At 42.1% G+C, this 15287-nt stretch overlaps 1 protein-coding gene across 2 annotated transcripts in view; it reads left to right on the plus strand.

Annotated features, from left to right (window-relative positions):
* The window catches only part of STK32B (serine/threonine kinase 32B), a 380744-nt gene that overhangs the window by 246472 nt on the left and 118985 nt on the right, over nt 1-15287 (plus strand). For both annotated transcript variants that reach the window (XM_035005327.1, XM_035005328.1), the window contains exon 4: nt 12766-12939. In XM_035005327.1, the coding sequence (XP_034861218.1) occupies nt 12766-12939 (174 nt within the window). The remainder of the gene's footprint in view (nt 1-12765; nt 12940-15287) is intronic.

Below are 15287 nucleotides of genomic sequence, written 5' to 3' on the forward strand. Positions count from 1 at the left end.
TTTCTTTCTTTCTTTCTTTCTTTCTTTCTTTCTTTCTTTCTTTCTTTTTTGTAGATGCCCATTATCAGATTGAGGGACCTCCATTGTCTTCCTAGTTTGTTGACTATTTTTTATCATGAAAGAGTATTGAATTTTATCAAATTCTTCTGTAGATATTGAGATGATCATATTCTATTAACGTGGTATCTTACACTGATTTTTGTGTATGAAAACCTTGCATTTATATCATAAATCATACTTGGTCATGATGTATAATTGTTTTATATGTTGCTAAATTCTCATCACAGTATCGTGAGGATCTTTGTGTCTATAAAGGAGATCTGTCTATAGTTTTCCTTTCTTGTGATGTCTTTGTCTGAGTTTGATATCAGGATAAAACATGCCTCCTACGAGTAGGATTAATCTGTGCCCATAGCAGAAACAAAAGGATTAAAAAGATAATAATTCTTCTATTTTTTTTAAAGAATTTGCAAAGGATTGGGGGTGCCTGAGTGGCTCAGTCGTTAAGCGTCTGCCTTTGGCTCAGGTCATGATCCCAGGGTCCTGGGATCGAGCCCCGCATCGGGCTCCCTGCTTGGTGGGAAGCCTGCTTCTCCCTCTCCCCCTCCCTCTGCTTGTGTTCCCTCTCTCACTCTGTCTCTCTCTGTCACATAAATAAAATCTTAAAAAAAAAAAAAAGAATTTGCACAGGATTATTGTGGGTTGGTTTTTTTGTTGTTGTTTGTTTTGGTTTTTGGTTTTTTGGTTTTTTTGAGAGAGAGCAGGGGAGGAGCAGAAGGAGAGAGAGAATCTTAAGCAGGCTCTATGCCCAGTGCTAGACTCAAGGCTCAATCTCACAACACTGAGATCATGTACTGAGCCAAAATCAAGAGTCCAACGCTTAACTGACTGAGCCATCCAGGTGCCCCAGCAGAGGATTGTTGTTAATTGTTCTTTAAATGTTTGGTAAAATTCACAGTGAAGCCATATGAGTCTGAACTTTTTGTGGGCAGTCATTATTACTATTGCTAATTTAATTTCTTCACTCATTAAAACTCTGTTCAGATTTTCTATTTTTTTTAATAAGTTTTTGTAGTTTACATATTTCTGTGAATTTGTCCATTTCGTCTAGGTTATCTGATTTGTTGACATAAAATGCTTTATTACTATTCTCTTATAATCTTTTTATTTCCATAAATTGGTAGTGATGTTTCTTCTGTCATTCCTAATTTAATACTTTGTCTCTTTTTCTTTCCCTCCTCATTCTAGATAAGGTTTGCAATTTTCTAGCTCTCTGGAAGAACCAACTCTTGGTTCTGCTGTTTTTCTTTACTGTTTTTCTATCTCCTATTTCATTAAATTCTGCTCTAATCTCTATTATTTCCTTCTGCTGGTTTGGAGTTTATTTTGCTTTTCTTGTTCAATTTTCTTAAAGTAGAAGCTTTGAGATTTTTCTTCTTTTTTAACATAGATGTTTATAACTAAACAGTGCTTGAGCTGCATCCCACTTTTTATGTTGCAGTTTTGTTTCCACTCATCTCAAAATATTGTTTATAAATTTAAAAATAATTTTCATTGTGATTTCTTCATTGATCCACTGGCTGTTCAGGATTATGTTGTTTAATTACCACAAATTTGTGAATTTTCAAAGTTTTCTTGTCATGATGGAACATACTATATAATTTCAGTCATTTTAAGTTTAGTGAGACTTGTTTTATGGTCTAACACATGGTCTATCCTGGAGAATGATTCATGTGTACTCAGAAGGATGTATATTTGTCTATTATTGATTGGGGTGTTCTATTGATGGTAGTGGGGCTTTTGTCTTTGTTCTTTGGGATGTAATGCAGTTCAAGTCTTCTATTTCTTTATCTTTTTCCTACTTTTTCTACCCACTGTTGAAACTGCAGTATTGTAGTTTCCAACTGTGACTGTTAGTTTGGTAATTTCTATCTTCAGTCCTGTCAGTTTTTGCTTTGTTTTCGGACTCTGCTTTTAGGTACAGAGTTATCTATAATTGCTGTATCTTCTTGAATGAGTAACCTTTTTATCATTATAAAATATATATATTTTTGTATCTGGTAACAATTTTTCTCTGGAAGTCTATTTTGTCTGATAATCATATAGTCACTACAGATCTCTTTTGGTTACTATTTGGATGCTAAATCTTTTCCTATTATTTTACTTGAGGCTTAATTATTTCTTTGAATTTAAAGTGTGTCTCTCGTAAACAGCATACAGTTGGATCATTTTTAAAAATCCAATGCACCAATCTCTGCCCTTTTAAAAAATATTTTATTTATTTGACAGAGAGAGAGAGGGAACACAAGCAGGGGGAGTGGGAGAGGGAGAAGCAGGCTTCCCGCGGAGCAGGGAGCCCAACGCGGGGCTCGATCCCAGGACCCTGGGATCATGACCTGAGCTGAAGGCAGATGCTTCACTGACTGAGCCACCCAGGTGTCCCTAATCTCTGCCTTCAACTGCATTATTTAGTCTATTTACATTAATGTAATTACTGATAAGATAGTATTTGCATGTGCCACTTGGCTATTTTTTCTCTATGTCTTATGATTTTTCCCCTCATTCCTCCATCCCTGCTGTCCTCTATGTAATACAAATATTTTCTAGTATATTTTTTAAAAATTTTATTGTCATTTCTTTTACTATATTTTTTAGTTATTTTCTTATTGGTTACCTTGAGGTTAACAATATTTTAAATGGAAACAATCCCCTGTGTGTGTGTGTGTGTGTGTGTGTATTTTGGTAACTTTTATTTTGATTTAGTTTCAAAGTTAGAGAAACTGCAAAAATATTACAAAGAATTGTGTATGTTTTAAACATATCCCCAAATTGTGAAAATCTTGCCCCACTTGTATTCTCTGTGTGGTCTTTTTTCCGTATTTTTGTCTGGAAAACAAAGGCATTTTTATTTATTTATTTATTTTAATGTTTCTTTTTTATTATTGTTAACACATAATGTATTATTTGTTTCAGGGATAAAGGTCTGTGATTCATCAGTCTTACACAATACACAGCACTCCCACAACACATACCCTCCCCAGTGTCCATCACCCAGTCACCCATCCCTCCCACCCTCCTCCACTCCAGCAACCCTCAGTTTGTTTCCTGAGATTAAGAGTCTCTTATGGTTTGTCTCCCTCTCTGGTTTCATCTTGTTTCATTTTTTCCTCTTCCCCTATGATCCTCTGCCATGTTTCTCAAATTCCACATATCAGTGAGATCATATGATAATTGTCTTTCTCTGAATAACTTATTTTGCTTAGCATAATACTCTCTAGTTCCATTCACGTTGTTGCAAATGGCAAGATTTCATTTTTGCATAATATTCCATTGTATATATATATATATATCCCACATCTTCTTTATCCATTCATCTGTTGATGGGCATCTGGGCTCTTTCCATAGTTGGGTTATTGTGGACATTGCTGCTATAAACACTGGGGTGCATGTACCCCTTCAGATCACAACGTTTGTATCCTTTGGGTAAATACCTAGTAGTGCAATTGCTGGGTCAGAGGGCAGCTCTATTTTCAACTTTTTGAGGAACCTCCATGTTTTACAGAGTGGCTGCACCAGCTTGCACTCTCAACAGTGTAGGAGGGTTCCCCTTTCTCTGCATCCTCACCAACATCTGTCATTTCCTGACTTGTTAACTTTAGCCATTCTGACTGGTGTGAGGTGGTATCTCATTGTGGTTCTCTGTGTGTTTTTTGAGAACTGAAGTTCTCAATTTTAATCAAGTCCAATTTACCAATGCATTCTTTTTTTTATTTAATTTAATTTTATTATGTTATGTTAATTACCATACATTACATCATTAGTTTTTGATGTAGTGTTCCATGATTCATTGTTTGCGTATAACACCCACTGCTCCATTCAACACGTGCCCTCCTTAATACCCATCACCGGGCTAACCCATCCCCCCAACCCCCAATGCATTCTTATGATTAGTGCTTTTATTTTTTATTTTTTTAAATATTTTATTTATTTGACAGAGGGAGAGGCAGAAGCAGGCTCCCCGCTGAGCAAGGAGCCTGATGTGGGACTCAATCCCAGGACCCTCAGATCATGACCTGAGCCAAAGGCAGACACTTAACCGACTGAGCCACCCAGACACCCTGATTAGTGCTTTTAATATCCTGTTTAGAAATTTTTGTCTCCCCTGAAGTCATGAAGATCTGGGCTTTTTTTCTAAAAGTTTCAGTGTTTCACATTGCACCTTTAGATCTGTAATCCAGTTGAAATTGATACTTGTATATGATGTGTGGTGTTTGTTAGAATTAATTTTTCTCCATAAGGATATCCAATTCCAATCGATATAGAACCATTTGCTGAGAAGACCTTCCACTTGCCACAGGTTAAAATGACCCTCCTTTTACAAAATAAGTCAAGAGCCTGCCTTTCAGTAAGCTAATTTTTTTGGTGACTGTTTGCTCCTTAGTGAAATGGGCATAACTGTGTACTACTATGGAGTTATTATAAGGATTGTAAGAGTAAGCATGTGGTACATGTGCGTGTGAATCAGTCAGTATGTTTGCTATTAGAATGCGAGCTTTATTCATTATTCACTCATTCTTTTTTTATTTGGAATTTTTATTTTTTATTTTTTTTAACATGAGAAAAATCTTTTTTATTTTTTATTTTTTTATTATGTTCAGTTACTGGGGAAAAATTGAGGGTTTCAGAGGGGAGGGTGGTGGGGGGATGGGGTAACAAGGTGATGGGTATTAAGGAGGGCACGTGCTGTGATGAGCACTGGGCATTATTCACTCATTCTTATAATTAGCATGCTTAAAGTCTCCCGTGTTCTACCTACTGTGCTAGTTGCTTAGTTCACTTTGGGCAATCCCGTGGAGAACAGGAACATGGTTTCTGTTCTTTATGTACATTATCCAAAGCACCTAGATCAGTGCCTGACATACAGTTGGTGCTCAGTGAATATTTGTTTAATAAATTACCTTGCACATGTAAGCACAAGAAGAAATATATTGAGAACCTCATTGCAGCATTACTTATAACAAGGAAAAAGCAAAAACAATGTATACACGGTAATATGATATAGAATGATATATTAAAAATGGTTTGAATAATAATGAGGTATAAACGAGTCAAACATCACAGCTTCCAAATACATGAAACACAAATTGATAGAGCTGGAAGGAGAGACAAAAAAATCCACAATTATCATTGGGGACTTCGACAGTCATTCCTAGCTGCCACTGATAGAGCTAATAGTTAGAAAGTCAGTGAAGATATAAGAACTGAAACACGATCAATCAATAATACCTGACATGTATAGATCATTTCACCCAGTAACAGCAAGATGTACTTGTTTTCCAAATGCCATGGAACATTCATATAGATATACCAATTCCTGGGCCTCAAAACAAACCTCAGCAAATTTTAAAAAATGAAATCATGACAAAGCATGTCCTTTGCTCATAACAGAAACAAAGTAGAAATAAATAACAGGACAACAAGAAAATCTCCAAATACTTAGAGAGTAAGCACAAATTTCTTTCTTTTTTTTTTTAAAGATTTTATTTATTTATTTGAGAGAGAGAGAGTGAGAGAGCACAAGAGGGGGGAGCGGGAGAAGCAGACTCCCCGCCGAGCAGGGAGCCCAATGCGGGACTCGATCCCGGGACTCCAGGATCATGACCTGAGCCGAAGGCAGTCGCTTAACCAACTGAGCCACCCAGGCGCCCCGAGAGTAAGCACAAATTTCTAATAATTCTTGGGTCAAAGAAAAAGCCTCAAAAGAAATAAAGATAAATACGTGAATGAAAAGGAAAACAACATATCAAAATTTGTGGAATTCAGCTAATGCGGTGATGATGGCATTGATAGCTCAAAGTGCTTGCACTAGAAAAGGGGAAAGGTCTCAAATTAATAATCTAGTTTTGATCTCAAAAAACTAAAATTAAAGAGAAAAATAAACCCAAAGCAAGAAGAAAGAAGGAAATAATCAAGAGTAGAATCAATAGAATTGAAAATGGGAGAGCAATAGAAAAAAAATCAATGAAACAGTCAGCTGATTCTTCAAAAAAAAAAAATTAAAAAGTTTGATAAGCCTCGGGCAAAACTGACAAACAGAAGCTGAGAGAAGACACAAGTCATAAATATCAGAAATAAAACAGAGGCTATCACTCAGATCCTGCAGCCATTAAAAGGATAATAAGTGAGTACTATGAACAATTTTAAACTCATAAATTTGACAACTTAGAAGAAATGGACCAATTCCTCAAACCTACAAACTATCAAAACTGAACCAAGAAAAAAAAATTAACCCAAATAATCCTCTAACTTAATAAATGGAATTCAAAATTTAAAATCTCCTGAAAACAAAATTCCATGCCCAGATGGTTTCCCTGGAGAATTCTATCAAATATTTAAGGAATTAACACCAATTTTTTATACAGTCTCTCAGAGAACAGAAGAGAAGTAAATGCTTCCCAGTTCATTTTATGGAACGTGAATTACTCTGACACCAAAAGCAGATAAGGGTAGTACAATAAGAGAGAACTACAGACCGATATTTCTCATGAATGCAGATGCATACGGGGAAGCCCTCCATAGTGTGAATTACCATTATTCACTTCCCATTCTTCTACCCAATGCCCCTTTTTTTAAAACATGCAAGTTAGGGCGCCTGGGTGGCTCAGTCGTTAAGCGTCTGCCTTCGGCTCAGGTCATGATCAAGTCATGATCAGGTCCTGGGATCGAGCCCCACATTGGGCTCCCTGCTCCGCGGGAAGACTGCTTCTCCCTCTCCCCTCCCCTGCTTGTGTCTCTCTCTGTCAAATAAATAAATAAAATCTTAAAAAAAAAATGCAAGTTGTACGAAAACAATGAATCATGAAAAAATTAATGATGTATGGTGACTAACATAACATAGTAAAATTAATTTTAAAAATTTATTTAATTTAAAAAGAAATGGCAAAAAAATGCAAGTTATACATTTCTTTTGGAATTCAGCCCAAGGGGGGAGGTTTGGCTTCATCTCATACGTCCACACAGTGAGGGCTGGGTTGTCCATCCTGCTCTGCCCATTGCTTGCTTGCACTGGGCCAGTCAGAGCTGCCATTCCACGTGCACAGTTTGTCCAGGTGAATGGTACATGTACTACTCCATTATTCCACATTTTTCCTGTCTTTTCCATCAGTCTTACTTTGTTAACCACTGCAAAACCTTTAGAAGCATGCAGGATACAAATTAAATAAAACCATTAAGCCACAAGGACAGTGCTCTGCATTTACAAAGATAGACACACTTTACGGTCTGCAAAGGCCTGCTGCATAGCTGAGCTTGCTTGAGCTTGCATTTCACCTTTGCCTGGTCCTCCGAGTGCTCCTGCCCCAAACTCCCTGGGCCTGGGGAGACGGATGGTGTTTGAGAGTGTCCCCTTGCTGCCACTTGGCCTGCAGGAGGCACATGGAAGCCAGCCAGCAACACTGACTCTGGGAAGGTGACAAGGACAGAATCAGCCTGATGTGGAGAACAATGAGGGCCAGGATGTATGAATGGCTTGAGCACTTCTGCGGCTCATTCAAATTTTTTTTTTAAAGGTTATTATTGTGAATGTTATTAAAGACTTCTACGTATCAAGCACAATTCAGGTTTGATAACCTCCTTGTTATTTGTACAATATGAGCTGACGGAAGGCCCCAGCATCCCATTATTGGATTTCTGAGCCTAAGAGGGTATTTTTAGCTGTTCTGTTGCTGCATGTTCAATCTCGGAGAATCACTGGCAGTGAGCGTGGTCGGTGAGCCCTCCTCTCTATCTGCTCCCCCTTGGAGATTGGATTGCACAGGAAATGGTCTGAGAGATGCTCAGCTCCTTGTCCCGGCAGGTGCCACACAATAAGGACACAGGAGGTGAATGTTGGAGACACGTGGCTTGTCCCGGCTGCCGGGGCTCCCAGAGGACTAACCCACAGGGCATCTTCTGGCTTGGCTCCTTTTGCCCAGGGAAGAAAAGTGGAGAAAGGCGTTTGTTTCAAATGGCTGAGTGGTGCCATGCTGCTGGCTCACTAATAAGGGTTTACGATTTCCTGCATGAAATGCCCTTTTCTTCTCATGCCTCCCCTGCCACTGACAATACGTGGTTGGCTGGCAGCTTCCTGGCACCAGGTGTGAGCAAGGCGATATGAAGTAAGAGGGGGAGACCAGGTGTTCTGACTCACATTTCCCCCTGGACACAGGACCTCTCTCATATGTGCTCATGTGTCTTCTCACACATGCTTAACATGGCTGGCTTTTAGTGTGCAAGCCTCCTGAGGCTGGTTCTAGAGGACAAGATGTGTTATTGAAGAAGGGGCCTCACCTGGCCTGGGCACCAGTCAGCCTCTCTTGGCCTTGGTTTCCTCCATTGGAAAAATGAGAGGCATAATGCCCACCTTGCATGGTTAAATGGGATAAGTGCTGAGGGATGATGGGAGGTCTGTGGATAGCACCCCTCCTTCCCACCTGAGTTTGGGACCACTCAAGAGACGCCATGGGACTCAGACACGTGGGGGTGAAAGTATCAGCTTCGTTGCAGACAAAGTTGATTGAAGAACTTGGCTTTAGTTCTGCACTCAAAGGGCTTGCTAACACTTCAGCTTTGAAATGGAATCACCCTAAGGATATAGGCTCACCTGCAAGTCTCCTCTCCACTGGCCAGGCCCCTGGCCATGGCAGGGAGTGGACTGAGTACAAGCCCTCTATGGGCAGATCCAGAAGCCTGGTGGGAACCCAGAAGGGGCTGAACTAAGCACACTGGCATCTCCTTCCAAACAGCTCATCAGACAGGTCACTTCTGCATGAGTGAGGCTATGGAGGGAGGCTGGGAGAGTCACTCTCAGACCAGTGAGAGTCCTGGTCTCTGCAAGGAGAGGAGGCCAGACGAAAAGGAGGCTCCTGTAAGCAATGAGATCAACAAATGCAGAGCCCAGTGCCCATAGAGCTTTGCATCCTGTCACTCCTCCACCGCCCCCCCTCTCCTTCCGCTCTGCCTTCCCCCTCATCCCACCCTCCTGTAGAGGGAGTAACGGACTAGCATGCCTCACAGGCTGTGGGTACTTTGTGACCCATTCATTCCTGAGTGTGAGGTGCTCTGGGCAATGTGCTAAATTCAGGGAAACAGTGCCCAAAAAGCCTGGTCCCTGTGCACAGAGAGATGGCTGGCTGGTGGGGAGAAAAGACCAGGAGAGAAAGGATCCCTGTGCCATGAGGAAAGTGCTGCCAGAGCCTCAGAAAGGGAATCTTGCTTCTGGAAATGGGTTATCTTGGTTCAACTCCCAGCTCTATCATAGCCTGGGAAATGTTCTTTAATCTCGATGAGTCTCAGGGTCCAGATCTGTCGAAGACGCCTCCTACGAATACCTACCTCGAAAGTAGGCATCTTATCAACACTATTATATTGAAGGGTACCAGGGACCAAAAAAAGTGTTACCCAACTCAGTCTTCCAGAGTTAGGGGGGGCTTCTAAGAGCAAGAGCATGAATCTAAACCAGCACTGTGGACATTTGGGGCCAGGTCTCTCTTTGTGTGGGGGCCGTCCTGTGCCTTGGAAGAGGCTGAGCACCATCCTTGGCCTCTAGATGCCAGTAGCATCTCTCCCAGTTGTGACAACCAAAAGTGTCTCCTGACATTGTTAAATGTCCCCAGGGGAGCAGCGTTGCCCCTGATTGAGAAGCATGATCCACACTGAGAAGGGAAGGGTGGACAAGAGCAGAGAGGTGGGAATAGGGGATGTTGTAAGTGAACTGGTGACAATATCGAGCTCCTTGGGAATGTAAGGTCCACGTCCAGGGCGAAAAATCGATCCGCAGGAGTGGATTATCTAGGGTACTGGTCATGGTACATGACATCAAACTCCAGCCCCCTTTTGATTGTCCCAAACTCAGGTGAACCATCTAGGGCGACCTCTTCCACGGAATCCTAGCTTCTGGCATGGGGCAGATATGTGGTCGAAGCCTACTGAGTATTTGTGGGTGAACTCACATTGGTGACATGATCTGTGACGGCATTCACGTGCGTCCTCTCCATTTATCTTTTCATGAAGAAAGCTCATCCGTGGGCAGGACACCAGACCACTTTCCTTTCCCCCACATAGCATTGCTTTTACAGGCTTGGACTTTGATGTCTTCAGTGTATATTGAAGAACATGATACCAAAAAAAAAAAAAAAATCCCTGTTAAACATGTTACTCTGTGTAGAGCTATTTTTTGTAGATCATTGTTTGCCAAATTACAAAATGCCATCTTTGTAAGAAGCTAATGGGAGAAATTTCCTTCTGGCTTCAGTACCAGGAATAATCATGCTTTTCCTAAACAATTGGGTTTTTTTTTCCACATTGACCCTGAATCATAAAGCTGATCATGTTTCTCACTTTATTCTGGTTACCAGGAAGGTTAAGTTTGCATTTATGGCCTATTTCAGGCAAGCTCTTTGAGCATGAATTGGAGTATTTTTGCCTGCTTACATTTTCTTGAATTCCCTCTTTATTCTTTGACCTAATCTATGGCATACTTATTCTTAATTTTATTAAGTTATATGTATTTTGCAAATAACTTTTAAAGCTTTTTGGAAAAAGATTGGAAATTAGTAAAAAAAACAACAACAAAAAATGTCTTAAACCAGACATTGGGTTCTTTGTGCTGGTCCGTTTTGATGTCCAGGCCGGGACTGATACCTTCCAAACTCCTCAATGTCTTTGATGTTGGAAGGAGAGCCTAATTACCCAGATTTCTCCGTGGGCTGGCATTATGATGATAGAATATAGATTTCTCACTTGTGGTCTTCATCATTTCCATGACAATGTGCAGCATTATCATGAGAACATACTTATAATTCCAGTCCAAGAAGAGGCAAAAGGAACAATGGCACAAAGCTTTGGAATAGCGCAAAACTGCAGAGATAGATGAAAGGTCATTCTCTGTTCTCTGATAACAGCATTGAGTCTCCTTGGGGATGTAGAGTGCATGGCCCAGGGCAAAAAAAAAAAATGGATCTGCAGCAAGAGAAAGCCACAACATGACTTATTGCTTAAATTATTGTTCTCTTTGCATTTTGGATTTCCTTTTTAGAATTCATTCTGGTCTGCAAGTTTCTCTCCTGAAAATTCATGTTGCTCCTCCAAAGAGTTCTGGCGGAATATTGAATGAGATACCCTTTGACAGTCTAGCTGTGAATGAGGGTGCAGAACTCACTGGTTATTAATGTAATGTTTCAATAGTCTTTCAAGTATTAGAATACAAATTGGGCATCTGTAGGAGGTATTTATAGCTGATTCCTGTGGTTCCTTTCTGAGCATCTGAACCCTGTCCCCTAGTAGCAAATATGTGGAAAGATGTATCAGATGACTCTTTTGGCTCCAAATGACAGAAACACTGTGTCAAGTAGCTAAGGTCAGAAAGCAGAGTCTTTTGCCCATGAAAACACGAAGTTCAGGCTTCTGCCCGGGCTGGAGCCAGCACCTAGGACAGGGCCCCTCTCTGTGTGTGTTTAGCTCAGCCTGCTTGACATTTTGCAATGCTGAGATTCTACTTTACGATTGTGTAACACCATTCTGAGGTTCATATGTTGGCTCTTCAGTCCTTAGGAAGCCTAAATGCATTTTTGTAAAAACGAACTAAGTACTGCGTCAGTTCTCTATGACTGAAAAGAAAAAAAAAAAAAATCCCTCCCAACCTCCGTGGCTTAAAACACAGCTGTTTCATTATCTTGCATTCTGTGTGTTGACTGGGCTTGGCTGGGCAGTTTTCTGCTCTGCGTGATGTCAGCTGGAGCTACAGTGGCTCCCAGTACCCGAGTCGGCTTGCTACTGTGGCGGCCAGTTGTTGCTGGTTGTTCCTGGTGGCTCAGCCAGGGCTGTTGACTGCAGTTCCTTTGTTTTCCTTTTCATGGCCTCTCCATGGGGCTTGGGTCTGGCTGGGTCCTGGGAGGCAGTTTAAGTAGAAACTTCCAGTTCTCTTGAGGCCTGGGTGTGGACTTGCCAGAGCATCACTGCATTCAAGGGATGCAGAACCAAGCTCCACGTGGGGAGTGGCACGTGGGGTGAGGGAACCGAGGAATGTTGGGGCAGGGGATGCAGCTTTGGAGGCTACCTACTACAAGTCCTGAAAACACCCCATTAAAGCAGTTACTAAAGACAAAGTGATATATACGAGGGAATAGTACTCAGCCATCAAAAAGAATGAAAGTTTGGCATTTGCAACAACATGAGTGGAGCTAGAGGGTATTATGCTAAGCAAAATAATTCAGGCAGAGAAAGACAAATACCATATGATTTCACTCATATGTGGAATATAAGAAACAAAACAAATGAGCAAAGGAGGGGAAAAGGAGAGATAAATCAAGAAACAGACTCTTAACTCCAGAGAACAAACTGAAGGTTACAGAGGGGAGGTGGGTGGGGAGATGGATGGAATAGATGATGGGGGTTAAGGAGAGCACTTGTGATGAGCACCAGATGTATGCAAGTGTTGAGTTGCCATATTGTACACTTGAAACTAATATTACGCTGTATGTTAACCAACTGGAATTTAAATAAAAACTTCAAAAAATTTAAAAAATAAAAACAAAGTCATATTTTGGTGTCTGGTATTGGTTAAAATACCATTCGCTGGCCAGAGCCGGTTGATGGTGCCCTGTGACTTCAGTGGTCCAGGTGCATCTCTCTGAGCCTCAGGTTGCTCTTCTGTAGAATGGGGGCATCGGCCTTGAGGATGTTGGAGTGTCTCCATCTCTCACCTCCTCTGTCCCTCTGCGCCCGCAGGTACTCCTTCCAGGACGAGGAGGACATGTTCATGGTGGTGGACCTGCTCCTGGGCGGGGACCTGCGCTACCACCTGCAGCAGAACGTCCACTTCACCGAGGGGGCAGTGAAGCTGTACATTTGTGAGCTGGCGCTGGCCCTGGAGTACCTGCAGAAGTTCCATATCATCCACAGGTGACTGGGCTGCTGGAGGGGTGCCTGGGGACGGAGGCCCACTGGGCGGCAGCGCGTGGTGGGAGCAGTCCGCCGAGGCACAGGGCATTCTCTTGCTGACATCGTTAGAAGTGGCAGCACACAGAGCTGAGGAATGGCAGAACAACGCATTGCCTCCCCTCCGTTCTCAGCAGACAGCCCGCTCCCTTGTCACCTGTGTCAGAGGGGGAACACCCCACTGCGGGGAGACGTGGCTGGCGGCTGACCTTGGCGTCTCTCTTCCAGCCTGACTTTGGGAGGCTGCAATGTTCTGTCCCTCCATTCTCAGGTTAGAAAGGTCATGTGGCATTAGTTGGGAGGGTGAGGGAATCTACTCTCTTCCTTTCCATACTTTGAAATTAGTTCTGTGCCTCGTGGAAGAGCTCTCTCTCTTGGGAAGCTTCAGTGCTGGCCCTGGGCTTTGGTTATAAGCTCTGAATTTCTGCCTCTCCTTCCGGGCCTTTGCTTCTCCCCGCCGTGCACAGCCCTGCACTCCAACCAGGCAGGCAAAGTGAGTCTGTCTGCAGAGGCAGGAGGCCGGGGAGAGACTTTGGAAAGCTATGGTATCACGAACAAATTCTTCTTGCTCTTCCCAGCTAGCTAGAGGAGGGGGCTAGCGTGAGTGGCTCCAGATTTGTTCACCTGTGGTCTCGCACTATGCCTAGCAGCTCTTCTTCTAACTTAGACCATTTCGGAAGACGTAGTAAAGAAAGTCTTGACTTTCTAGGTAAAGATGGTAGATTAGGCGCACACACATGCATGCAGGAGTAAACCCCAGTAAAACGACAACAAGCATATATGAAAAATGACAAACTCCCAAGGATGGGGAAGACTAAAAAGGAGACTAGAGAAACATTGGGGAGGGGGGTTCTGAAAGAAGAGGGAGAGCGGTGAATGATTAGTGTCCAAGAACATAAATTCCAGGCTGTCACTGGGGCGAGCGCTGCGCTGATGGACGCCAAAGAATCCCCTAATGGTGCAGGAATTGGTAGTAATCAGCATCTTTGGAGGGAAGACGGTAGGTAAAAAAGAGGCTGAAGTAAGGTGAATTGTTTGAAAGCCTTTTAAGAAGTCCTGAGGACCCCAGAGCTGCTTGCTCACTGTGAATAACTCGATGGCTGAATAATCATCTGAGTAACTTCACCCAAGCAGAACACTAAGGTTTGCTCCCTAGAGATAGTACAATAGCGAGTGTCTGCGCTGAAGGACAGCAAGCCTACTTGAGTTGGGGTGCTGTACTGAAAATAGTATACCAGCCAGATGCTAAAATACACAGCCTCTCCCCATTCCAGCTGAACTCTGAGAGTGGTGCATTCAGGCCTTCCTCCAGGCAGGACACTGTGATTTCAGTGAGGATGTGACTTCAGTGGGGATGAGCCAAGGGCAAGAGACTGTGACATCATAGCTTCCCCACCACCCCTTAGCATGTAGTTCTCAGCCAACAAGCCCCATTCACTTGCTGGAAGCTGCCAACTAGTTTACTGACAACCAAGGGTTATCAGACATCCCAGGAAATCTTCCGGCAGAAACAGTGAGATTCAAACAATCAAATGGAAATGAGGGGAAAAAAATCTTGCAGTAAACAGACACTATGCAAGGAGAAAAAATATCCAAACAACTATGATCAGTATAAAGAGATTTTTGTGATTATAAAATGAGGAACACCATGTTTATTTAAAATTCAGAGAACAAACATCAGAGCTCTTATAAGTTAAAAATATGACAGTAGAAATGAAAAACTCAGAAGATGTATTAGAAGACAAAGTTGACATCCCTCATATAGTAAAACAGAAAGACGAAGAAAATATGAGAGAAGATATAAGAAAATGCCAGAACCAATCCTGTAATCCAAGCATCAGAAGAGAGAAAACTTAGCGGGAGAAATCATCAATGAATTAATTACAGAATGTCTCCAGGACCTGAAACACATGAATTTCCAGATTGAAGGGCTTACTAGAGATACAATGCAGAGACCAGAAACAGATACCTGTCAAAACAAACTAGATCCCATAAGCTTCCACAGAAGAGCAGCAGGCCATAAAGGCTGAGGAATCAGATTGTTTGGGGTTTGTCAGGCGCTAGAAGGCAGTGGAGATGTGCTAGTCAGTCAAGTGAGGGTGCACGTTTTCACAAGTTCAAGGTCTCCAAAAAAACATGCCTCATGTTCACCTTTTCTCAAGTAACTATCAGGAAAGAAGTGGACTCCGTAAAAATGAAGGACTAAGTCATGAAGAAGGAAGAGATGGAAGATGGAGGTGGGGCTCTGGCAGAGGCGAGAGGCATAGGGAATCTCCAGGATGGTGATGAAGGGAGGTTCGAGGTTGTCGGCT

Source organism: Mirounga leonina, unplaced genomic scaffold, assembly GCF_011800145.1.
Source record: "Mirounga leonina isolate KUSES-001 unplaced genomic scaffold, KU_Mleo_1.0 Mir_129, whole genome shotgun sequence".
In the NCBI taxonomy this organism is placed as follows: domain Eukaryota; kingdom Metazoa; phylum Chordata; class Mammalia; order Carnivora; family Phocidae; genus Mirounga; species Mirounga leonina.